Source organism: Eublepharis macularius, chromosome 7, assembly GCF_028583425.1.
Source record: "Eublepharis macularius isolate TG4126 chromosome 7, MPM_Emac_v1.0, whole genome shotgun sequence".
NCBI classification, from domain to species: domain Eukaryota; kingdom Metazoa; phylum Chordata; class Lepidosauria; order Squamata; family Eublepharidae; genus Eublepharis; species Eublepharis macularius.
Window position 1 is genome coordinate 75,745,482 of NC_072796.1, and position 26,109 is coordinate 75,771,590.

The 26,109-nt window shown below is 40.5% G+C and overlaps 1 protein-coding gene across 5 annotated transcripts in view; it reads right to left on the minus strand.

Moving 5' to 3' along the window:
- Positions 1-26,109, minus strand: part of ZNF521 (zinc finger protein 521) — a 396,855-nt gene that overhangs the window by 42,528 nt on the left and 328,218 nt on the right. For all 5 annotated transcript variants that reach the window (XM_054985825.1, XM_054985823.1, XM_054985821.1 and 2 more), the window contains 2 exons: positions 11,992-12,123; positions 6,149-6,264 (listed from right to left, as the gene is read on the minus strand). In XM_054985825.1, the coding sequence (XP_054841800.1) occupies positions 6,149-6,264; positions 11,992-12,123 (248 nt within the window). The remainder of the gene's footprint in view (positions 1-6,148; positions 6,265-11,991; positions 12,124-26,109) is intronic.

A 26,109-nucleotide genomic window follows, 5' to 3' on the forward strand; every position in this document is an offset into this window, starting at 1 on the left:
GCACCAAAAGGTCTTGGGAGCCCAACAAGACTATCTGGACTTGTAGACTTGATTTTATGTCCCGTGTTCTCTAGCAAAAGATTCTCAGTAGCTGGGCTTTTTGCTTCTTCTTCAGCTGTCTGAGAGGGGCAACAGCACCAGGCCTTAGAGAGCTCGGGACTGCTATCCTGGAAGCCTGCTTCTCCATGTTACAAATCTCAACGGTATCCCTAAAACCAGTTTTCGAACTGAATACATTCTTGTTTGGCACAATATTAACTTCCTTGTGTATCAAGCCCTTTGTTAAACTGCAGCATTCATAAAGAAATATCCTCGTCACAGTAAATAATGCTATAATTACAGTCACACTTAAAGAAATACAGGGTGAAATGTTCAGAAGGAAGCACGTTGTTTATGAAAAACACAACATGTGCCCCCTGCTGCTTTTCCACCCACAGAATCCTGTATATTTTCTCTTACAGGGTAATACCCGTTCCCCTTGCATCCCCACCCTCCCACCAATTACAAGAGGGGTCTGGCAACCCTATGTATGTCATCTTTGGTGTCCTTCCATATCATAGGGTAGAAATCAAACAAATAAAACAATACCAACCATTGCAACTTTACTTTCTGTAGAGATAAAGACAGATGAGAATTATGTTAAAATTGTTGGGAGTTGTATCTTTGAAACTTGTGCTTATATTTCTGGGATGGAACTAAATATGAGTTATTAAACTGTTGTTCGTGTGAAATCCAATGAAACTGTTAAAAAAAAGCTTTAAAAACTTAAAAAAGGAAAAAAATGGGAAGTCATCTATGTGATTACAAGTATTTCCATAAAAAAGAAGACATAGTCAACTGATATCATCCTTTTACACGTTCACTGTACAATAAGGGTGACTGTGACACTTCAGATCTAGTCGATTTTACAAGGGACTATAAATATTCATGGACTAACGAACCTCCTCTCCACTGGGAGTGATTATATTTGAACGAGCCAATCAAAGAAGGTCGGATTCACACACTCCAGACCAGGAAGTTTCTTTTTCGGAACGGAATCACCTCATGAAAGACTAATATGACTATAAAATCCTTTAATTCTTGGTGGTTTGGGGGGGGGAGGAGGAGGAATTCAGAATATTTTTTTTCTCTGAGGCACTAAAACTTTCTTTTGAGACTAAAACTAAAAAAAAAAAAACTTGAATGAAAAATGTTTTTCAGGCTATTTTGTGACCCCCCCCCGACTTCTATTGCAACTCCCTTGTACCAAAATATAAAGTAATTGGGGAGATGTTCAAGAAAATGGGGGCTTTCTGTTAGTTACAGATGTTTTCAGGCATCCCTGAGGGGTAGTATCATGATTGCTCTTCAATTGTCCTTGGCAATCTCACCTTTATGTAAACAGGGGCTTAAGAAAAACCTCACTTGAAATATGGCTGCTGATTCCTCATATAGTCTTTAAAACCCTGTAAATTAAGAGTTTTTGTCCTGATGATTGAAGCAATAAGATACAAAACCATCATAATACTCATGTATTCTCATTATGCACTCTATCACAGATGACACAGTGTGCAGTATAAAATGTAGGCCCTTTACGCTGCAGATGCTGCTGAGGTTTGCATTTATTAGGGTCAAAATTTCAAATGCCTTGTATGGCTAGCCTTCAATATGAAAGCAACCATTATGTCCAGTTCATTTCGATCTAGGACTAAACACCATCTTTCCTGCCTCCCCCATAAAATCAGCATATTTAAGCATCTAACTCAAACATCAGTGGTAGCATTCAATACTTTCTTAAGAATAGGGCACACTGATGTATACTTCTGGCATTCTGTTGTTCCCTAAAATTAGACACTCAAGGCCTGAGTTTCACATGCACTGAACACTGTGTGTTCCTTTCTGTTTTAACAGTGGCAACTAGTGTGTCAGGCACTTGAAAAATCAGGCTATTACATATGAAAATGTTGGCCTAAAGCTGAATAATGTTAATTGGATTTTAAAAGAAGAACAAAAATATTCCTTATCAGATACATAATCACAGTTTGTCTTCTGGGCCTGAAAAGCAGCATTCCTTCTCTTTTCAATGACTCCTCAAATGTAGCACTGTCAAATGTAACCATTCATCTTACTTTAAAAAAAAACACCTTACCTTTATTTCTTTGTAAAGATATCTTTAAAAAATTAAAGTGATTCCTTGAATTGAAAGTTTACAATGGTCCCCCCGCCCCCTGCTTACTCTATGAATTATCACAGAGGCAATATTCAAGAGGTACTGTTAGCTTTGTGTCTACCATAATCTTTTCTTGCAGGTCTGATTGGAGCTTTCTCATAGCTTCTGTCTAGAAATTAAATGCAAGCAACCTTTGCCCTAAGGAGTTGGTAGCCCAATAGTTTGAGTAATAATATCATTAAGAGTAGATCAAACACTAACAATGTCATTCCAACCATGTAACCTTTGGGCTGACACAAAACAGTCCTAAGTTGGCTGTGGCTCTTAAAATGAGTGGATAATTCCAAGAGAGGTCTATCTGAATAGATTTCTAGCATGTATTATTTTGGCTGCTTCAAATAATGTGATACCTTCACCTAGAATGCCATGAAATACTTTTACAGGCATTATGGCTGTTTGCTTATTTTTGCTATTCTTATCTTAGAGGAGGCCAGTACAATGCCCCATAATGCGTTGCAAAATCCTGTTATTGCAAATGTATAAAGGTGTTGCTCAGTTTGAATACATCTGGTTGCACCATTTTTAGGACTAATGTGTCTGCTGGATGTCTTCAAAATTGCAGCATTAAAGGTTAGTTGGGATATTATTATAAAATCATTGTAAGAGTTGAAAGAGACCCTATCTAGTGCATCCTTCTCAATCCTGAAACACAATATCCTCCTATGCTTCCAAAAGCATTGCCCTTGATAGCTTTGTGTGGCCTTTCTTTGAATAGTTCTAAAGTACAAGCCTTGGTAAGCAGCTTGTTCCATTACTATTCTGCTCTTGTATCCCCTAACTATTCTTTATTTTAAAGCCAGTATTGCTTGTTTTATCCTTAGTTGAAAGGATGAACAACTGCCCTTCTTCTTCTTTCTAAGATCTTATTCAACACTTGAAAACTGTCATCTTCCTTCACATTTTTAAAAATCTAAACTAAACATACCCAGATCTTTCACAGTATTGCTTCACAAAATGTTCTTTCTATCCTTGCCATAACATTTCTCCTCTTATTCCTATGCCTGGAAGCTGAGTGCCCGCATCTCTTCTTTCTCTTGGGAAGCTGGGATGATCAATTAGCTAATTGGTGCAAAGTACAACATAGGTTGCACAAAAATCTAATTGTAACAACTCAGTAATAATGATTTATGCAATAATCATTGGAAAGAACTTTTCACAGCAATAGTTAAAACTTACTTGGAAAAGATATCAAAGTTGTCTCTCACCTTTCCTTCCTTCCTTCCTTCCTTCCTTCCTTCCTTCCTAAAACATACCCATCTACATCCACACACATTTCAGCATTTAAACCCCTCTCCACTGGAGACTTCTCTAATGAATCAGTTAACCTGGGATAAAGTCCAGCCTTGCAATGGTCATACATAAAGAAAGAACAGATGCTGAAAATACCAGCCAAAGGTTGAGAACTCATGACAAAGGGCAAAAAAACCCTGAATTTGGGGAAATAGAAGGAAAAACAAACAATAATTCCCCAACAACAAACCATGCTACCACCAAAACAGGATCTAAGGTGAATAAGAGCTACAAATACCACTTTTTAAATCAGCTTTAGTATCTTTTAATAGAATAAGCACCATTGGATCTCTACAGCTTGAATACCCTTTAGGTATGCACATTTACATTTATGAATGCATAACTTACGATCTATTGTCAGTTGATTCCATTAATCATAAAAAAGGGGTTTGCAGTATTACATAAGTGTATGCTTTTGTAAAGTATAAAATGACTCAATATTTTAGGTATGTAATTTTCTTAATTTTCAACAGGTATAACAAAAAAGTCTTTTTGGTAAATCCTTAGCAGCTAAATTCTAGCAATTCAGAGACCTCTTCAAATATATTTTTTGAGCTTCACATAAGGAGCTTTAGACTTACTTCCTTTCTGATTCTCTCTAGAGAACAACAATGTCTCAATGAAAGCAAAATGTGGATTTACAAAAGAACACTAGGGGCTTAAAAATTCTACTTTTAACAAAAGACAAAGCTTTCTGCAAGGTTCAAGAAAAAAGACTGCCTGCTAAGATTAAGTTCCAGGATTAAGATTTCTTCAAAGAATACTCAGCCTCCAATCACCAATATCGCAGGATGTAACTAAATGTTACGTTGTCCACGTGTCCGACCTGTGGATGCTGTTGCCATTTTACAGCTGAACTTAGGTCATTTAAAAATGCTATGATAGCTGGATCCTGATAGGGCCCTCAGCATGGCAGGACCAGGCACTCTTGTCCCCATCCTGCAGTTTTGACACTTGACAAGGTGTGCAGGAGGTGGGGGGAGCTGGTCCCACCATTCTGTATGCCCAATCAGGACTGGGCCCTCACAGCTCTAAAACTGAGGCAGTGTCCATGGGTTCAATTTGTGAATGCCATAACATCTAGTTGTGTCCTGAGTAATCAGAAAGGCTAGATGGGATAGTAATTAAAATACTGGATCCCCTCCCCGCACTTGCTATTTAGGATACCATGGGTTGAATCCAAACAGCTTTCTGGTTGGTAAAAAAAGAAGGACAGGGTTATCTTTTGTTGGAAATACAATGTCTTGTGTACAGAGAAGGCAGAAGCCACAGAATACATACGGGGCGGCAAATCTGACAGTTAGAGCGATAGCAAAATAAGATCCTTCTTTTCTTCTCTCTTCCGTCCTTCTTGCATGTTTCCAGATTGGTATTCTTAGGCTACTTCCTGCTTCTTCCCGGAAGTCCCTCTCTCCCAGTTTCGTAATGTAGTTAGTATCTATTCTGTTTCTCCACTTTCTATAAAAGTTGTAGTTTCTGAATAGACTCTCTTCATTCATTCCTTAATCAGACTCAAGATCATTCTTAAGATATATCAGAGCGTACATCTTTGACCACTAAAAAAACTATTGTAGGGATCATGGGACCTGCAAGGACAAAAGACGTGTGGGATGGGGCAGCAGTAAGGAGGAGAATTTAGTGAGATTGTGGGAAATAGCTGGCTGGATCCATCCTGATGGTTCCTGCTATTCCAAACACTTTTTTTAAAATCTGGGCTAAATTCAGGAAAAACTTGTATATCATCCTAAACTCATTGGAGGACAGACAGAATAGAAATATATATGGAAGTAGTCCTGCAAGGAACTGTAACAGCCTTAGAGTTTGTCTTTTGAAGGCAGAAGACCATGTGCCCTGTTACAGCTTGGCAACTCTATCCCTGTTGAGTCTCAAGAGTCAGTTAAAAAATTACATCTCAGAAAAAAGCATTCTTGTGCTTCTCAAATAGATGCTGCTCTCTCACAATCTTACACTACTTCTGTAGAAAGAATACACCAGACAATCCTGGAGTACTCAGTATGTGTGCGTGGGTAAAGGGTTAGAGATTCCAGCCACTCATTAGTTTAGACTGCGTATGCTTCTGAAGAAGCTCTAAATACATTATACATTCAGAGCATTATCCTGCCACAGAAACTGATGGCTTTGATTCAAGTGATTATTATTCAAAATCAACATAAATATGGCAACTGTGATTAACTCTAGAAATCATTATTCCAGAACAATCCCATAGATAAACAAAATAAAATAACTATAACTTTTTTAGAGAAAGTAGTTGGTTCAGTTTAGCAAGTTATAAAATGGTGAGTGGGTTTTCACACCACACTTTTTCATTGCGATTTTAGAAACCACAGCTCTGTAACACTCTTTGTCTTTTTCCCATCAAGGAATCAGGGGAACCCGCAAGATCTGGTCTGAAGCACAAAGACAGATGCTTCTTAGGCAGCATCTCTGACAGTTCTTAGAAGTTGTTTAGACAAGCTTCACATGTAGATTACACTTTCTGTTTATCCTTCTGGTGCACCATCCCTGGTCCCCATTAAGCACCAGAGCTGTTCACGGCAACCAATACGATGAACCCACACAGTAAAAACCCTGGGTCATTACCATTTGCCACAGTTCCCTATGTTCAAACAGTCTTAATGAGCATGGTACCTGCAGTTCTGTCTGGAAGAAGAACTTCTGTGGGCACTGTGTGCAATCATAGATCTTATCTTCTTGCCCATGGGCTGAGAAAATATGTTGCTGCAGCTTGTTGGCTTGAACAAATACTGGAACATCAAAAAGAAAAAGTGAACTTTTTCATCATTTCAATCTATATGGGGGGAGACATTTTTGTGAACATTTCCTCATTAACTCAGAGCAATTGCAAAGGCTACAATTATCCAAGAACCCTATAATTTCTGATTATACTGTTGCTATAATAGGCACCAGCCATGATTGCTCAGTTCCACATTCAACTCCTAATTTTCTTTTCTTTGTTAAAAAACCCAAAAACCCTGTGCTGTATGTCTGGTAAAAAAAAGTCAAATATTATTTAAACTTAAAACATTTAGAAATGTCCCTTCTCACCTAACCCCCGATTAATTCAGTACTGAATCTATCTGCACTAAAAATCAAAAGAAAGAAGCATATTAAAAAAAATTGCTTCTGCGAAATTTATAAACAATAGATGCCAAAGCCCTAGGTTTTTTGCATTTGCTTAAAAGTTAATTCTAACTAACAATTCTGTATTTAAATGTGTTAATGTTAAAAATTATATCCCACAGCTACATTGGGGCAATGTCTATAAATGTGAAACAGAACTGCAGGTAAATTCTCTTTGGATACTTTAAGATCAACTCTGCCTACACACTGAATGCAAGGGTTTCAATAATATAAACATGTTCAATTTTAATGACTACAAAACAAGGCCCTAAGACTGTGTAACAGTTTACCTAGGAGACATACTATTAATAATTAAATTGTATATGCCAGAGGCAGTGTTTGGGTTGGCAGCACTGACTTCTGATGGATGCCTGGTGCACTGTGACCTAAAAAAAAGTTTGCATCTACAATATTAATCTGTATAGGCAGGGAAAGGATTTATTAAGGATGCTGGCATTTAACTTTGACTCTATTCCTAATCATTAAAATAATTCTAATTGAATGCCAGAAAAAAAAATTAGAATAGTGTTATTGTGAGTCATACATTTTAATCACATTTCTCATTACCTTAAAAACAAGGATTGGATTCCATTTTCCATATAAAACTTATATTGGTGATTTTCTGTTCTCGTTAATATTCTACACATTGAAATAATTTAATAGCATATTACTCATAAAACATCAATGTTTAGATTAATGTTCGTTGTCTATTTACCCCATCAGCGAAAAAGGGGGGTGGGGGATGGTTTTTAATATAAGTTGGAGTAGAAGTTATCTCCATACTTCTTAACCCATTTTATATGGCCACTGGCTGAAATATTAAAGGATTATTATTATTCTTTCAATCAGGGAACTTATTTATTGTGAGAGCTATCAGCAAGGTTGCTTTTTAGGTGCAACTTGGCACATTGTGCTTAAAAAAACAACAACTCCAAACATAATTCTTAGAATCTTAACCTATATAAGGGTGTAAAAGAAAACTGCATTTCCTGTTTGTATACATAGGAAAAAAAGGTGGGCTGGGAAAGAGAATCCTGGTTCAATCAATTCAAAGACCAAAATACAAAGAAATGCTTGACTGAAGGAATTATTGAACACACATGCCTGACAGGCAAACTGTTGAAAGCAAAACTATCAACAGCTTCAGACATTATTACTACAAGCTGTGCAGTGAAAATTAACTAAATGTTATAATGCAGGGAAAATATGTTTAACCGATATACAGGAAGTTAATAATGAGCAACTGTAATGTTAACTAACCGAAGAAAAACCTACTATTAATTTCCTTTTGTAAGTTTTGTTTGCGTTTTATTGGAAACGCAGCTGCCAAACACCAAGGAATAATATGAAGGTACTGAAGGGTCATGTCTTCTTATCAATGAGTATCAATGGAGAACAAAACCCCAGAATTGCTTTCCATTGATACAAAGCTCTGCAAGCCGTTGATTTTTCTCTTTTTAGAAAAACAAATCCAGCATTTATGTGTGATGATTCAGGGTATAATTTAAAATGGTATTATTGCTGTTAAAAATAAAAGGTCTTATGCAGCCTTTCAACTGTTTAATTTTCAACTATGGTTACAGGGTTTTTTTATGCAGTGATCTCAGACTTGGGGGTGGGTGGAAGCACTTTTGTTCATCTGATTGGTAACAGGCCAGCCTATCAACTGTCAAGAATGTGCCTTTATCACAGCCGTGAGGGACAGCTGAAAAGGAGGAGTGGCTGTAAGATTCAGCCTGGTGCCGCTCTGGTTGTATTGGTCTCGTTGTCAAAAGGCACAGAGCAAGAATGTGTAGGAGACAGTGGAGGGGAACTGATTTGGGGTGGTATGGGGCACAATGTGTCTGTCAGAGATGGCGGGGAGAAACAATACAGAAGCCAGGCAGGTATGGTCAATTACATGCCTTTGGACAAATTCACAGATGCATGTGTGTCATTTGGTAACAGAAGAATCAAGTGGTGACTGACATGTGCAAAACCGTTGTCATAGATTAAACACCAGATAATGGGCTTTATATATCACCTAATTTCACCTTAAACATGAGTTTGCAACAGAGGCAGTTCTGATTTTCTGCTGCAATCCAGCGGGTTCAGCTGTGAACCACCAGTACAAGATCTTTTTTTTTTTTATAAATTTTTTTATTTTTCATAGCTACAAAACACTACACCAGACTATCACAAGGAAAGGGGAGAGGGAAGGGACAAAGGGAGGTGGAAAAAGAAAAGGGGGGGGGAATGAACTACAAACACTAAACACTACACTTCAATGTTTCCCTTCATACTGTCATAATACAAAAATAGCTCCATAGAATAATGATGGAGTGGTTAATCATACAGAGAATAAACATTTCAAATTCTGATTAAACTTTCCTCCCCCTTCTAGGTCCCGGACGCAATTCTCTCTGTGCAACTGCTGTTGCGATGCTCTCCTCCTCCTCCCCCCCCTCCGGCTCCTCCTTTTCTTCGTTCTTGGTGCAGCAGAGTTCTGGGTTTTTATTCTCAAAATCCTTTAGTTGATCTTCTGATAATATCTTATAGGCCTGATCTTTATATCTGAACCATATTCCTTCCGGGAATAACCATTTGTACTTTATTCCATGGTCCCTCAGAAGAGCTGCAAACTTTTTATATTTAAAACGCCATTTCCGGACTAGAAATGGAACGTCCTTCAAAATCTTGACTTTCAAACCCATAAAGTCCAAATCCGCATTGTATGAGTTATATAGGATGGTGTCCCGAATCTTTTTAGATGAAAAGTCAATAATGATCTCACGAGGCAACTGTCGCTTTGCACCAGTACAAGATCTTATGGAGGCAGATCTTCTCCACATTCTTTCAGTAGCTGTCTATGATCCCCCCAAGTCCTCTATTGAGAGGTGGGACACCCATATGGGCAAAACATCATGTGGCACATAGCACTGACAAGGAGGAAATGGTGGAATTTGGAACTGAGTTTGAAACTCGCATCACGAGTGGAAGGGGGCCAGGTTTTCCTTCCTTGGTACAACCACCCATGCTACAGTGCATTTTGTTTATAACGATTCATGGTCCTCAGCAGAGAGTTTCTGGCATTTGCAGAGGCCTACTTAGGGAAGGGGAAGGCCAGAAATGCCTGCCTTTACAAAACCCACTGAGTGTTCTACATTCAACAGATGCACCTGCATGTGTGAACCAGTCTGGTCTGGGTGTACAAAGAAGATCAAGTGTGTGTATAAGGATGGGAGGGTCATAAAAAATCTGCAACACACTAGAATAAGTTACTCATCTGTAGTAGAAATTCAAATATGAAGCATTAGAGATCATGCTTTGACGTGTACGGTACTATATACCTTGAGATACTCTGTCATATGAACAGCACAAAAACAATTACGCTCACAGGGAAACAAGAATATGACTTGGGGTGTGGTTCTCAGAACATTTTGTCTGAATTTTAACCTTACTATGGATGGCCTTGTACAGATTATATTCCGGTTCTTGAAAGTTGTTTTGTTTTTATGAAAAGCAGAAGGGAATGACAGTTGCAGGAAATAGCGGGAGCCTTTTCTCACACTATAGTTGTGTCGACTGGTAGTTCCTCAAAGCTTTCACAATGTCCATCCCTAGCTCCCATCAAAAGCTAGGAATACCCATGTGATTTTTTTTTCTTTAGCCCAACAAATGTCACAAATTCTTCCCAGAGGAAAAAAAGGACCTTGCTATTTTTAGCAAGGTCAAGGCTTGAGTACTGAGCTGAGATTTTTTTACTCCCCCACTTCACTTTAAATGCAGATATTCACCACCCCAGCCACTCATTAATCCAAATGTTTATAACCTTGGAGGTGGACCACTGTAATATGCTTTGTGAAGGGCTACACTGAAAACAACCTAGAAATCACAACTTGTACAGAATGCAGCAGAATTATTATGGTTAGGAGCTAGCCAATGAGAATACATCTTGCCTATTTTAAAACTGCAACATTAGCTGTTAGTTTATTTCAAAGTTCAAATCAGATGCTAGTTATAACCTTTAAATCCCTTCATGGCCTAAGATCCACATATCTGAAGGAACATCTCTTTCAATATATCTCATGATCTGTTAGTTTTGGCCTTCCAGTTGTCCTCCTACTCCAGGTTGCCTGAATCTACTGGTTATTAGTTCTTTTTCAACTGGGGCTCACACCTTGTGGAACAGACTCCCTGAACAGGACATGGAGGAACTGTTCCTAGAACTTTTCTGGAGGTGTTTATGGGGAGTGGGGCTAATGGGGTTTTTATTAGGATGGCTAGCCCTTTCCTAGCTACCGCTGAGCATTGGGGAGGAGTGGCAGGGCCTGGGGAGGGGATGATGGCATGGACACCATGATGTCACTTCTGAGTGAGAACCCAGAAGTGGTGTCATGACAGCTATGATGCTCAAGGAATTCCCCCCAATCTCTATGGCAAAAACTACAGCGATTTGAGGAAGTTCCTAGAACACTATGGATGCCATTGTTTGCCCCCCACACCTCCCTATTTTTCTCCTGCTGCTTCACTTAGTGAGTATGGGGACAGAAGGTGTTATATTGTATTATGTACAGTTTTATTTGGAATTGTAAATTGCCTTGAGCCACAAAGGAAAGATGGGGTTATACAAATGTAAATAAATGAACTCTTGGGTTTCAGGAAATGAAACTCAGGAGGAGCTGCTGTCTGAGAAACAAAGAACTCTGTGTAGGATCATTGGTGCCTTATTAGCACTTACTGGGCATGGGGAAAAGAGGGTACTGAAAACACACCCACCACAAAGTGGAGAGAATACTTATTGCAGAACACAACTCCTACTACCTTTAACTATCACCATCCTGATGGTTTGAATCTTTCCAAGAAAATGCATCCTCTCTCCAGTTTTAATAAATGGTACTTGAAATATTTCAGGATTACCACTTAAACATGTTGCAAAATTTTTCCTTGTTCATGCTAATAGGGCATGTTAAACCAGCATTATGATGAAAATAAAAGGAAAATATAGAGCATCCATTAGAGAACAAAAACTGTACCAGGACTTTAGAATTCTATTTGCTATGCATTTCACTTTAATTTAGCACAGCTCCCAATCTTTGTAAGTATTTTTATGAGTAGCTAATTTACATATAAGAATAAAAATCAATATTGACACAATAAAACATTATTTGAGAGGTACGTTTGAGATTGTGTTCAGGTAGATGGATGCCTGATGGCTCAGCACATTCAACGTTTTAAAATATTACTAATCAATATCACTAATAAGCACAAATCTAATAACTGTAAACGTTGAAGTCAACATAGGCATAAATGACATCACTGGGAATGTACATTAATAAACTAGGGCCAACTGATCCTATCAATATACTCACCTGTAAAACAGACTGGACATTTGAAGGTCCCCCCCATTCCTTCAAAACTGTGTTCTATCAAATGGCACTGAAGCTTGGCTGGAGAATCAAATGTCTGGTTGCAGAGCTTGCATTCATGATTTAGTCCTTCATCTGGTGGAAAAATTAAGGAAAGTTTTACTGTTATTTGTTATTCTTGATATGGATATGCCCCATCAAAGAACTCAGAGCAGTTTACAAAGCATTGGATTAAATATGAGTGAGATATTCCACCTGGTAAACAAATTTTCATTCAGTCTTAATAAACATTCCCTCCAATTTCCACAAATCTGTGGGTATTAGAATATTCTTCTTCCAGTAAGAATTAAGAGTCTCTGTTAATGTAAATAAAATGGCATCCGATTATTTTTCCAATTAAAACTAGTAGGTATATCTCAGTGCTCTTTAGCCAGATGTGTCAGATTCTATTCCAGGGTCTGTGGCAGATTAAAAGTAAGCAGATAGGGGCTGGCTCCCTTGTTGCAGCAGCTGTTAGCTTGTTACTGTACAGGAGAGCTGAAAAATTATTGCAGGTTTCTCCAGGCCTCACTAAAGTTACAGGGACAAGGCAGAGTGATGAAATATCTTTCTTAGAGAGAACAGAATTTGACTTTGTGCTGTGAAATGTAAAACCCCAACAAGTGCATTCCCTGTTCTAGACTTTCCTTTCTACCTCAGACTTCCTTATGTATCTTCCCATTCTCATTTGCAGCTGTCAAATCCTCAACATTTTAAAAAAAGTAGTGATACTATGCGGGTCCTCACTATTTGGGGTTTTTTTTGCAGTTGGAAATATGAAAGCTCAGTAATGGCTGGCATGACAGAATTGGGACTCTTTGAACTCTGTGAAATACTGTCTTAATTTTTACATACATTATTTTACTGTTTAAGTTTGCAAGCTATCTATCATAAATCAAACAACGAAGCCTGGGTATCTTTAAAAGCTTGAATTCCTTCCCTCCCACCCGCTAATAAATATCTCACTACAAGCTCCAAGGCCTTTTAATTATTTGGTTAAAGGCAGTCCTAGTTACCACCATATTAATCTGAAAATTTTCCTCCAGCTACAGGGCCTTTGTGTCCTTCCCTCCCTCCAACCAGGCCTAGCATTTCATTTTCTTCCCAACAGTGTTCCCAGCTCCTTTCTTTCCACCATGGGAACAATGATAGGTTGTCCTACTTGGAAACAGTTGCTAGGTAAGATGCAGCTCCCAGCTCTGTTGTACAGGGTTCAATTCCCTCAGCATATCTTAGAAAAGGTCCTTCTGTATGTCACCAACATGTTATACAAATAGTTTGATCTTACAGGTAAATACACTATCCGATTAATAAAAAAAAGCTGACTGCACCTGGTGCCCCACTCAAATGTATCTCAAGTTAAAAAGATTTTTAAAAGCCTTCTGCCCTTCCCAAAGCATCTAAATATCTGACTGTCCTGCCATTTGGTTATAATGATAAAGAATGCAATGAATGGTAGCCATGACTTAAAAGGCAACTGATAGAGATAACAAGTGAATTAAAGTATACCCTACATTTGCAGCAATCTGTCCACCATCATCTAGGCATTCTCCTAATCTATAAGCAAGTAAAACCATAAAAGGTAATTGGATTTGTTTCATTTGGATCTGTTGTATTTTGGTGCACAGTTATCTGGATTCTAAATTATCCTAAATGCAGACAAAGCACAATTTACAAACCTGTAGCACATGCCTCAGCCTCCTCACTCCAAAGAAGGCATCCTGAAAATCAATCGCCCATCAGGGTCAAGAAACAACCCTTCAGTGAAACACTACTATATCTGGTGAGAGCAGCTGCAATATCCTTAGCCCTCTTTCTGAATAAGATCTATTTAAAATGCTCTGATGAGCTGCAGATAGCACATCCTCTAGACAATGTGGACCAGCCTCTAGGTGCGCTTAGGATTTTCTGGTGCTGGAAGAATGAAGTGTCACTCTGATCTCTGCACAACATATCCTTCAGAAAAGTGTGGAACTAGTCAAAGCACTTCACTTTTCTAGCCCTTGATAGGGGTGTGAAATTTGGCATACCTGTGCTGAAAAAAGAAAAGAAAAATATCTTGGTATTTTTTCGGTATATTTGAGAATCCTAGTTCAAACTCCCAATTATTTGGGTTTATTTGGGAATTGCAGCAGCAGCATTTTAAAGTTCACTGCACCAGAAAGTGGTGGCAGCTGAGGCAGCTCTCAGTGGCAAATGGGATCTGGTGACAGTGCCCTAGGTGTCTGGCCAACCACAGCAATTTTTCAAATTCTTTTAAGCATTGTGCAAAAATCATAAAAGCTGGCATGGGACAGTAAGACTCCACTACTGTCTACGATTGCTGGAGTGTGCCTCTGCTGCTGGCCTGGTTGCCTCTGCTTGAGAGGATTGCTGCCTGCCTGCCTGCCTGCCTGCCTGGAGGAGACTTAGATGAAATTCTTGCCTGGAGACTTGGTTTGAGATTTCAGATTTGTTTAAGAATGGTGTGTGTGTGTCGGGGTAATATGTGTGTGTGTGTGGGGGGGGGGTTCCTTTTAAAACTTCTTTTTTGCTTTTTTTGGTTGAGGGGTACACTGGTTTTGAGTTAAGGGCAGCTTCTGGTGTTGGGTTTTTTAATGTATGTGTTCTGTAATTCTGTTGTGCTGGTGATGGTGCGGATTTTGATTTTGTTTCTCTGCTTCCTGTTTAACCTTTTCTTTGGGTTTAGTATTGTTCAGTTTTAAAGGCTGTTGTGCTGTTCTTTCAGACACTTTTTTGTTGCATGTGAATTTAAAAGGGTATTGCTATGGGGGGTGGGGTTGCTGTTGTTCCAGGTTACTTGGTTTGCTGTTGTTCTGTTTGGATCTGGCTGTGGTTATACTGCAGCTTAATTTTTAAAGGGTCGCTGACTCACTGCTGCTATTGAGCGGGTCCATCAGGATTGTTTCTTGCTGGTTGTGTTGCTTGTTGGTTTAGGTTGGTTCTGCTGGTTTTATGTTGTTTCTGTTGTTTTACAACATTTGCCCTGTGTTCAGCCTAGCTTTTGTGAGAGAAACTGGTTAGGTTGGGCTTGCTCCCCTGTTTCAGTTGGTTCTGATGAGATTTTCTGGTATGGCATTGGTTTTGCTGGGATTTTCTAGTTTGGCATTATTCTGTTGGGCTTTGCTGATTCTGTTTGCATTGGGAGACTTTGGCTAGTGGATGCTGTGTGTTTGGCTAAGTCTTCTGTGCCCTTCAGAAAGCCTTGGATTTCCTCCCCCCACTCCGCTCCAATCAACTTGAAACTTAGTAGTCTCTAGTGGGCAAGCAGGACTAGGTTCTCTGCAATGTTGATGTAGTTTTTTGAAAAATGGCCCATCTAGTCCCTCAGAAAGATCCTCCCATAGGGAACACATTGGGACTGAGCACGTGCAGGCCTGCCATGGAGAGATTTTTCTAGCTTTAAATCTGTTAAGGAGGGCACTCGCCCCTACTGCGCATGCACAGTAGCAGTCCCACCAAAACGCAGTTGCTAGGGCAAGTGCCCCCAGATTCCCTCAGTTCTCCTGAGCTGCCAGAGAATCCAGATAGTTAAATAACACTCACAGTGGGGCAGGAGGGAGGGAATGTGTGTCTGCACAGAAGATACTCGACGATCAACAGTTACAGAAAAGTGCAACACTGTTTTTTGTCGTCGTCCTTCTGTGCAGCCCCACACTGGGAGTATAGCAAGCTGCTCATCAATGGAGGGGTGTGTGAGTGATCAGGCAAACAGTGACAGGAGTACAGCCTTTCCCACTGCTGAGTCATGTCTTGCATTTGTGTCCACAGAATAATGTTTGATAAACATGTCTGGTGAGGACCAGGTTGCAGCCTGACACACATCTTGTAATGAAACACCTCACAGGAATGCAGCAGAAGCAGCCTGAGCCCGCGTAGAATGGGCTGTGACAAGAAGTGGGCAAGTCTTGCCAGCTTTCTGATAACAGAGTTTAATGGTTGATACAATCCATCGAGACAATGTCTGTGAGGAAGCAGAGTGACCTTTACAAGTGCCGGAATAACACAAAAACAAGAACTTGGATTTTCAAATGTGCTTTGTTCTGTTAAGGTAGTACAATAAAGCTCTTTTCCAATCCAATGTATATAATGATTTTTCAGCACTGGATGTTGGGTTGGGAAAAAACACGGACAATACCACTTTCTGCTGTAAGTGGAACTTGGACACTACCTTAGGAAGGAACTCAATGCTTGTATGGAGGACAACTCTTTCTGGAAAAAACTGTAGAAAAGGGAAATCAACTCAAAAAGCTGAAAGCTCCCCTACACACCTAGATGAGGTGATGGCAACCAGAAAAACAACCTTCATCGTTAAAAGGGACATGGTACAGGCCGCTATAGGCTCGAACGGTGGTAATATTAACTGGGCAAGCACTAAAGGCAAACTTCATTGAGGGACTGGAGGCACTTTAGGCGGAAAGGTTTTAAAGAGACATTTGAGAAAATGTTTAGAGATAGAGTGGGCAAATACAGTCCTACCATCCACTCTTTCATGGAAGGCGGAAATGGCAGCCATGTGTACTTTAATACTACTAACTGACAGGTCACCTTTATGTAGATCCAACAGGTACTGCAGGATATACAGTAAAGGACAGGTGAATGTCAAAATCCCAGTTGGCAATAACCAGTGAGAAAAACAGTCCCTCTTCTGCCCATAGGAAACCCATATAGACAATTTTCACTGTCTGATGATTCTTTTTCATCAAAGAAAGAGATTCATCTGTTTTCTCAGAAAAGAGAAGTGGTCCTTCAAATGGAAAGTCCTCTACTGTGGCCTTTCTGTCATTGGGTAGCACAGTCAAATGAAGCCACACATGTCACCTTAAGACGACAGCAGATGTCATGGACCTGGAAGAGCAATCTGCCACATCCTTCCTGGAGGTCATCTGCTGCTTCGCCAACTTTATGGCTTCACATTGTAGCACCTTAAGAAATGCTTGATGCTCTTCAGGAAGTCTTGGATATACAAACCCAATCGTTGTCAAAGAAAAAGATTGTATGAGCCCATAATAGCTTGTAAATGGGCAATGTGAAAAGTTAAAGATGCTGAAGAATACAGCTTTCGCTCCAAGGTGTCCAACTTCCTCCCCTCTCGATCTGCTGGAGCCGAAAGGGATCCATGGCAATATCTTGCCGGCACCTCTTCGGCTGCTAGGGAAGAAGGGCGAGGGTGAGTAAAAAGGTATGGACAGTCTTCTTGCTTTAACTTATTAATACTTCTCAATCTTCCGAGAAGTAGCTGGAGTTGATGATGGGGACTGCCATACGATGCGTGCCATATCAATTAGGTCCTCAACTGGAGGGAAAGCTACTGTTGCAGGAGAACCAGAATACAGAACCTGCAGCACTTTGCTTTTAGGCTTAGCAGTTGAAGTGGAGATGTTCAAGTCCAGAGCGGTGGCCATAAGGACCATTTGTTCTGCAGTCGATAGTCATCATTAGGTGAACTTGAACCTGAGTCGCCCACTGTTTCTTCTGGGGATGGGTCAGAAGCCAAGTCAGAGGTCACATCAGATTGGGAAGCTCCATCTCTATTGACATCAGAACCAGAGTGTTCAGGCGAAGAGTGATGGGAGTGATGATACGGAGTTGTTCTTGGAACCAAAGCCTCAGGAGTGGAGGCAACCCGTTCCGAAAACATAGGCGGAATTGGAAAGGTTGGATCCGTAGACTGCGATGGAATCGCAAATGCTGGATCGGAGGATCTGGGTGGATCCGAAGCCTTGTATGAGCAAGGTGGCTGAAAGAATGTAGAAGGCACTGGAGCAGGCTGACAAGCAAAAGCAGCAACAGACTGGAACCAGTTGACAAAGTCCTGCCAATTAGTGATGTTACCTACTCCTGGGATGGTCTGCCAGAGTGGGAGAGGCAGAGGGGCTCTAGCCAATGTCTGTTGCATTGGCCATTTGCATTTGACGATGCTGTGTCGGATCTGACAAAGAAGACTGTTGCCACTGAACAGGATCGGAACGTTGCTGAGCAGGCTCAGACATTGAAGGCAAACAACAGATCCAATGTTGCAGGTGGATCAAACTGTAAGATCGGATCCGATAACATAGGTGGAAACTCCATCTCACTCTCATGAAGAGAAAGGGTATGAGGAGGTTAAAGGTGTATGGAGCTTGATGACATCATCCTCCGGAATGGCTGGTGGATCCAGGGATTTGGCTGTCTCCTGACAAGGAGTTGAAGCCGAGCGCTTCCTATGTTTAGTTTTCTCCTTGGCCTTTTTTGGAGGGGGCTCCGAAATAGCCTGGTCAACTTCCGCTGGATCTGAAGGGTGGCGGTTTGCACTGTCTGGAGTCTTACCAGATAGTGGGTCACTTGTTAGAGAGAGGATGATTGCAGATGACGTGCTAGGATCAATCAGTTTGCGCTTTTTCAGATCCAATGAATGATGTTTTTTTGGATCCGACGAACGCTTCGACGGAATGGAGGACCTCAATTCCAACTGAGGGGTGTGGCTTTTCGCGGCGGATTTCTGTGATGCTGGTTTATCAGGGGGAAGTAAGGACTTCTCCAATAGAGCAGCATTAAGACGAGAAGCACGATCTTCCCTGGCTTTGGAAGTGAAACTTTGACAAAGTTTATAGGTCAGAACATGATGACCTTCCCCTAAACAGAGTAAACATAGGTTCTGCTTATCCATCTGGGTCATTTTAGTCCTGCATTGTTGACATTTTTTGAACAAGGAAGATTAAGACATAATGCAGATGAACGGTAAGTCAAACCTCAGAAGAATGCTAGAAAGGAACCTCTTTCGATGGTGACAAAAGAGCTGCGGGAATCTGGGGGCGCTCGCCCTAGCAACTGTGTTTTGGCAGGAACACTACTGCGCATGTGCAGTAGGGGCAAGCACCCCCCCCTTAACAGATTTAAAGCTAGAAAAATCTCTCTGTGGAAGGCTTGAGCGTGTGCAGTCCCAATGTGGGGCTGCACAGAAGGATGACGACGAAATCTGGATTCCTGGGAAAAAACCTGAATCCAAACACTAACAGTATTTTTGGACCTGAATATTGAGAATACTGATATTTATCTGATTCCTGACATCTGAATCCAAAAAATACAATTTTTTAAAGTGATATTATAAAATGAAGTAGACTAACTCAACAGGATGCCTGCATAAACAAATCCAGGAAAACACAACACAGAAATTAAGAGTTATGTTTACCAAGTGCTATACATGTTTTAAATGAGTACACACCACAATAAGGTTGAATGACAATGCAGATGGTGCATAAAATAAAAGAGATACAATTAATGTGCAGGCTTCATATGAAGCCAGTTGCTCTGTATTCCCAAAATTCTGAATTTACTTGTGATAGTGGATCATGCCAAGCACCTAGTTCATCTAGTAGCTGGTCTCTAACAGTGGTCAGTACCAGCTGTTCAGAGGAAGATAGAAATCCCCATAATGGCCATATTATACACTAAGAAGCCTAATGGGGGATTTTTTCATGAACATTTGTGTTGATGTGCTCTCTCAACGCAAATGCAAAAAAAGAAGAAAAAAAGGAACCCATCTCTGGATTTTTCATCTGTCAAGGTGAAGATAATAAATACTAAACCCTGAAATGCTAGCCAAATGCTACTCAGGTATGCTAGACAATCTAAAGCGATGGAAATTTGGGGGGTTATTTTATAAACTATCCAAGGATATATATTCTTGCCCCCAAATATTGGCAGAAGTATACATAAGCAAGTCAAATAGGATGTGAGGTTTTGTGATTACCATTCTGGTTTGAGGTTTTAATCCAAGGCTCTCCACCTGTGGTGCACAAGGAGCTTGGAATTGGGGTGAAGGGCTAGGCGAAGGCCATAGAGCTCTTTTTACAGTATTGGGAAAGGAGGCTGCCCCCCTATCCACAAATCAGGGCTAAATTTGCTGACCTCTACTGAAGGGATGGAAGGAGCAACATTTTGGAGGATATGTGGCAAAGGTTTGGTTTGCTTGAAGCCATCTGTGGGGCGCAAAAGTCTAAGCAGAGGCCTAGCCTTAGAGGTGGCAGATTAGAAGTTGGGGGAAATGAGCGGGCTTGTGACCACCCTTGGCATATCCCCATTGGTGGGGAATTGGGGTCTGGTCAGGAGTGGCTGACTGCTTTACAGCCCAGTTGCAAGGTCAGACGCCCTGATGGGGAACCCCTGGACAAGCCCGTCCCTCTTCTCACAGCTTTATGGCCAGATGGGGGAGCTTTGAAGGGGTGAACCGCTTTGCCTGGCCAGGCCAGGTCCCAGCCATACAATGGAGGGGTCAGTAGGTGAATCTCCCAGACAGGTCAGGGCGGAGGTCGAAGAGTGACCCCAGGGCCTGACCTGTACCACTAGTTAGGCCCTTGCCGGTTGACAGATATGTTGTTGTAATGTTAATAAAACGGTCTTTTAGTTTCCAATTCTTGTGTCTGCCTCTTCATTTCGATTGAGGGGGGCAAAATACCGAGTTCGTTACTAATATGTAATGCATCTGTTAATGATAGGACATTTTGGGGGTCACTATAGGTTGAAGGTGACTTGACGGCACATAATACACACACATGAATGCACAGGGTTGGCTGTAATGAAGATGGTGGACTGGGTCTTCCCTGCATCCTCCCTCTTGCTGTAGCCTAAGCCCCCTTCTGCTGGGGCTCCTTCTGCTGGGTCAAAGGACCCCAGAAACTGTGTGGGGAGCAATGGGATAGGAGAACTGGCAGAAATCATTTTCCTCTTCTCCACCACTGGAAACGCAACAGAACAGCACCTTTGAATCCAACCAAATGAATGTTAGCTATACAGATGGTAAACTTGGAGTGAAGTCAATTGGACTGACGGGCATGACCATATTCCAGACTATAGACTCATTTGTATATGAGGAAACAAGGACATCATTTGAGAAAAACTGTATTTAAGAATAAAGTTCTTATTGGAATAAAGTTATATTTAAGAAAAAGTGCCAGGTAGTCGCAGAATTAATATTTCAGCCTCTAAATTTGAGGTTGCAATTGAAAATACAATCTGTGAAAATCTTATCCAACTATCATAATTGTTGTTGTTCAAATTATACACAGTTCTAACTTACAGTATTAACTTTACTGGATAAATGGCATCAACTTATGGATTAATCATCCTCTCTATGAAGGCAACACAAATAAGGAAGCACAACATCCCTAACTTCCTCGCCATGATTAGATATGAAAAAGAGAGAGACTGTGCAAGTTTGAGAGGTTAGATATAGGACTGATTAGAGTGCAGGCAGGAGCTTCTGCAGTGTGCCCTGCTCACCTCCCTATCCTCATCTTCTCCTGAATTCCCTTCTAGATCATCCAATTCTGCCAAGGCAATGGGACATGGTTTTAAGACTTATGGATGTTAAGCTGCAATTTACTGTGCAAAAAATTATGTTTAGGGTATACTGGACACCACAGCACCTTTTTAGTAAAGGATTGAGTACAATGTCCAATTGCTGGTGTTGTAACTTACAAGGTGTGTCTTTTAAGCATGTCCAGTTAATCAGTCCTTTGAGAAGAGGTCATTACTCCTATTAATTTTGTATCAGAATACTTATTTGATGACGTTTATGTACTTTTAAACTATTTGCCCATCTCATGGAACCTAACCAATAGTCAACAGAAATGGACCGTCTGTGCCCTTACAGTTGCTAAAAGACTATACTACAGCAGAGGAAAGACAAAAGCCCACTTTTTGTAACTCATTGGACTGAGGACCTTATAAACATCAACATTTGAATGTATCACATATAGAAGATGACTGTGATATTTGGAGATCATTTTAGAAGCTTATGTAGATTTGTCAGCATTTTTATTTGTTCTTTTTTTTTCTTTGCACAAATAAAAAACAAACAAAAAAATTCCCTTCTCCTTTCTCTTTTCGTACCTTACCATTATTTCAAACAATGTCTTCACCACTGTTAATGCCTCAAATCAGCACGCTGTGATCTGAGGTAACTATGAGGCAGATATAACTTTGCACTGTTGTTGGACCTGAAAAAGGAAGGAAGACTGCAGAAGCTTGTGGGGGGCTCCCAAAACCATCATTAAAATGTCAGGAGCACTACTTCTGGACTGGGCCTGCATCCTTGTTTTGTGTGATCAGAGCGGTCAAGAGTGATCTCCAATCTCCCCATACTATAAGGCAGTATAGGCTGCTGTGTTCTGCCACATCTTCTGCCAGTTAATTAAGGGAGCAATCCTCAGCAGGTCTACTTGGAAGTAAGTCCCATTTTAGTTAGTGGGGCTTACTTCTAGGAAAGCATTCTTAGGATTGCAGCCCAAGCCTTTCACTTCTGTCATTTATTTGTGTTCCTTCCCACAGATTAAAGGGAATGTTACAAGCCAAGATAGCTGGAGCTGTTCTCTCTCACACACACATACACACACACACAAACACACACACAAACAGAACTATATTCTGGGTCAGCAAGGATGTGAAACAGCACCAGCTGTATGAATTCTGGCTGACCCAGAAAAAGAAATAGCGGGTGACAATCTGGTCCAGGCTGGCTGCAGCCCTTCTGCAATACCCTGAATGTCACTTGTATACACGCCTACAGATCTTCTGCTGGTTTTCCTTTCTATTTCAGTTCCTGCTGCTCCTTGTTATTAAAAGAATGGAAAAAGTTAAAAGATGACTGGAAACAGAACTATTCTACAGACAGCTGACTCCCTATCTGCAGAAAACCTTCAGATCTGAAAATGCAGTATGGAAGTACTGAACATCGCAACTAAATAAATAGACATTGAAAAGCTACTTTAGCAGTTTACACTCGGGATAAATGTGAAGTGAAGTGTAGTGCCAGAACATCATTTCAAGAGGTCATTCTCCCTCTCTCCTATATCCACTTCAACTCTACATTCTTTTAGCAAACCTACTGGAAAAAAAATCCAAAAGCGCTGAACAGCTTAAAAAAATTCAATCAGAATAATCTGCTCTTTAGAAAGGTGGTAGATGACAGTAATTGGAAAATACTGTCTGACTCATTTATTAAAGTGAGATTCAGAGTCAATTGATTTAATAACCATTAGAATATTCTATTAAGGATTTAATAGGTTGGCACAGTCCTATTTTTTATTAAGAGTTATAGGTGAGGAAAAAGCAATTCCGTGGGATTTCTAAGCAACTGCTTATATGGATTAAACTAAAAATGAAGCTTCCAAATTAGGTATCCAACATAAGCCACAGGACTGATTTGTGCAACCATTTCCCCACCACTAAAAATACTGGCTTCTCTGAACCATCTCGGTCTGGTAGAAAACTGAGCGGAGAACATGATTAAAAATGGACTCATTACGTGCCCTGTTGCCAAATTATCAGAAAGCCTTAATTTTGTACTTTTGTCAGATACGTGGAGATGAAATAGCAGGCAGAGTTAGGAAGCCATTCACAACAGAGCCAGTTTAACATGGCAAGAGACCAAAGAGTTTCCAGAGAGAAAGCAACAGCCGTGTTAATCTAGTCAATTGAGTGTTGCCTCAACCCTTATTCTTTGAAAAAATGCTGCGGCAGGAGGAGGGCAGACATCGAAGGGCCAGGCCTGTCTGACATTCATGCCGTGGTAGACCTCACGCACACCTGAAATAGGCCGGTCACCTTTGACTTCACATGCGCAGCAGTGATCATGAGGTACTTTCTAAGAGACAATATCTGTGATGCCACGGAAAAGAAAAATTGTCCACTATATAAAAAACAAATATCAATGATTAAAAATATATACTTTTGAAACACTGTTTTTATTTGATATTCTTGGGGAAATAGCACAAGCCATTGCCCCCTCAATTTGATGGTTTTAATGTTTGAATTCTACTGAATTGCAGAATTGTATGTAAATAATTGTACATATATTAGTTGCTTCGGAAACCTGTAAAACAAAAAGGGATTTACTGAATGACTGAATGGATGAATGAAGAATTATAAGGGATGTCACAACAAAAATAGGCTACTTCTGACAAAAGTACTTAGTTAAATGGAAAAACAATGATCTCCTTTGATCTCCTTCAATTCCAAAAATCGAAACAAACAAAATGCATATTACTCCTTAGCATTCTATATATTCAGGAATATGAGCTTAACTTTCAGGGCAATAACTCCTGTACTTCCACAAAAAAGCAAGAGAGAAACCTGGCCCTTATTACTGAAGTATGTTGATGAACTTTATTGTGTAGTACAGTTGAAGAATCAGAGTGTATAACAAATAAGACGGGTTTCCCCCCCCCCCCTCTTTGGCCATAAGATATAACTGACATTTGTCCCTGCTTTGCATCTTCTGCAGGGATATCACATTTTGTGTGAGCTTAAAAGTTCAATGTGTCACAGTATGGAACTTAGGAAAACAACTTGCTGCTGACAGTGCATACATTACTTGCCATGTGGACTGTCACTGATAGGGGCACCTTCTGGACACATCCTGTGTCATCAAGGATGTGACATAATTCTTTCTCCTATGTGCACATCATTATCTATTAATTTTTTGTATATATAATAACAGTCAAACAGAAACAAAAAGCAAGTATTAAATACAAACAAATTACAATTATATGTGCAAACCACAGATTAATTCTTATGCAATATTAGTTTAGTAACCATGCAGTTCCCCATTGTGCTATCTAGTCACTCAGGAAAATACATTTAATGTAGAAGCACAGCAAGGCTTCTTGCCTCCCTTGTTTCTCTGCCATTTGTGAACCTTCTCTTGGTGGGTTTTAATCTTTTAAAAAACAGACACATCCAACCACATTTTTTCCCTTTTCAAAAGGAAGTAGGAACAGTAGCATGACTGTCACAAACTGCCTGCAGCAAAGCTTACCTTCCCATTCTTTTTTGTGTGCATGGGATACTGTAAGACAAGGCTTGTGTGAGACCCTTGCAGAAAGGAAAAAAATATGGCTGCAGCATAGTTTGGTGGAGTTTGCAAAAAGGTCCCAAGAGCTGGTCTTCTATGGAGGCCTTTGCCTAATTAGAGGGCTATATCTATGGTAAATCATGCAATGGCATAATCTCCTCTTTGGTTGTTGTGGATTTTCCGGGCTGTATCGCCGTGGTCTTGGCATTGTAGTTTCTACGATGCCAAGAACACAGCGATACAGCCTGGAAAATCCACAACAACCATCGTTTTCTGGCCGTGAAAGCCTTCGACAATATAATCTCCTCTTTGTTTGCCAAATTCAGATTGGAGAAAAACAACAACAACCTGTTTCTTTCCTTCAACATGGATCTCATAAAGTCTGCTGTTCCTGTAATTCTGTAGCTCTCAGAAGCATTCATGACTATATCAGGTCAACACTTTTCATGTTCTGCCTGAACAACCTATGCCTTAGATCAATTTCTTCCTTTTCACTTTCTTTCCCCTCATGACAGAGTTAATTTCACATCACAAATTTATACACCACAGGGTCTAAAGAGCAGGAACAAAATGCCATGTATGACAAAGTTAACCCCCTCAGCTGCACAGATTTACACAATGAAATGGAGGATAGGATTAGAGGTGGGCACGAATCGCAATAAGTAGCAAAAAAAATGCATGAACCGGGACGATTCGTGGTTCGTGAAAACACACTTTGTGGGGCTACGTTTTTCATGAACTCCATGACTTTTGGGGCCCGGTTCATCAGCTTCGTAAGTGGCTTCTGAAGCCAGACAGGCTGGCAATGCTGCCCACACAGGACGTGTGAAACTGACAACCCAGTTCTCCTGCCACCAGTGGCTGGGTTCAGCTGATTGGCTGAAGCCAGAGCGGGGCATGCGAAAGTGACAGCCCCGTTTTCATGCCGCTTGAGTGTGGCAGGAGAAGGCTGCAACTTTCAAACGCCCCGCGCTAGCTTCATCCAATCGGATGAAGCCAGTGTGGGGTGTTTTGAAACTGACAGCCTTCTCCTGCTGCTTCAGCAGCTGGCACAGGGTATTTGAACTTCCACGAACCACAAATCGTTTCATGAACTAGGAAAAAGTTCGTGGAAGTTCGTGGTTCGTGGAACGCCGATGAACTATGCATCACGTGGTTTGGTTTTTTTTAGTTCGTGCCCATGTCTAGATAGGATCCAGTAAGTGACATCCTATGTATGTCTGCAATAAACACAATCCATGCTGCAC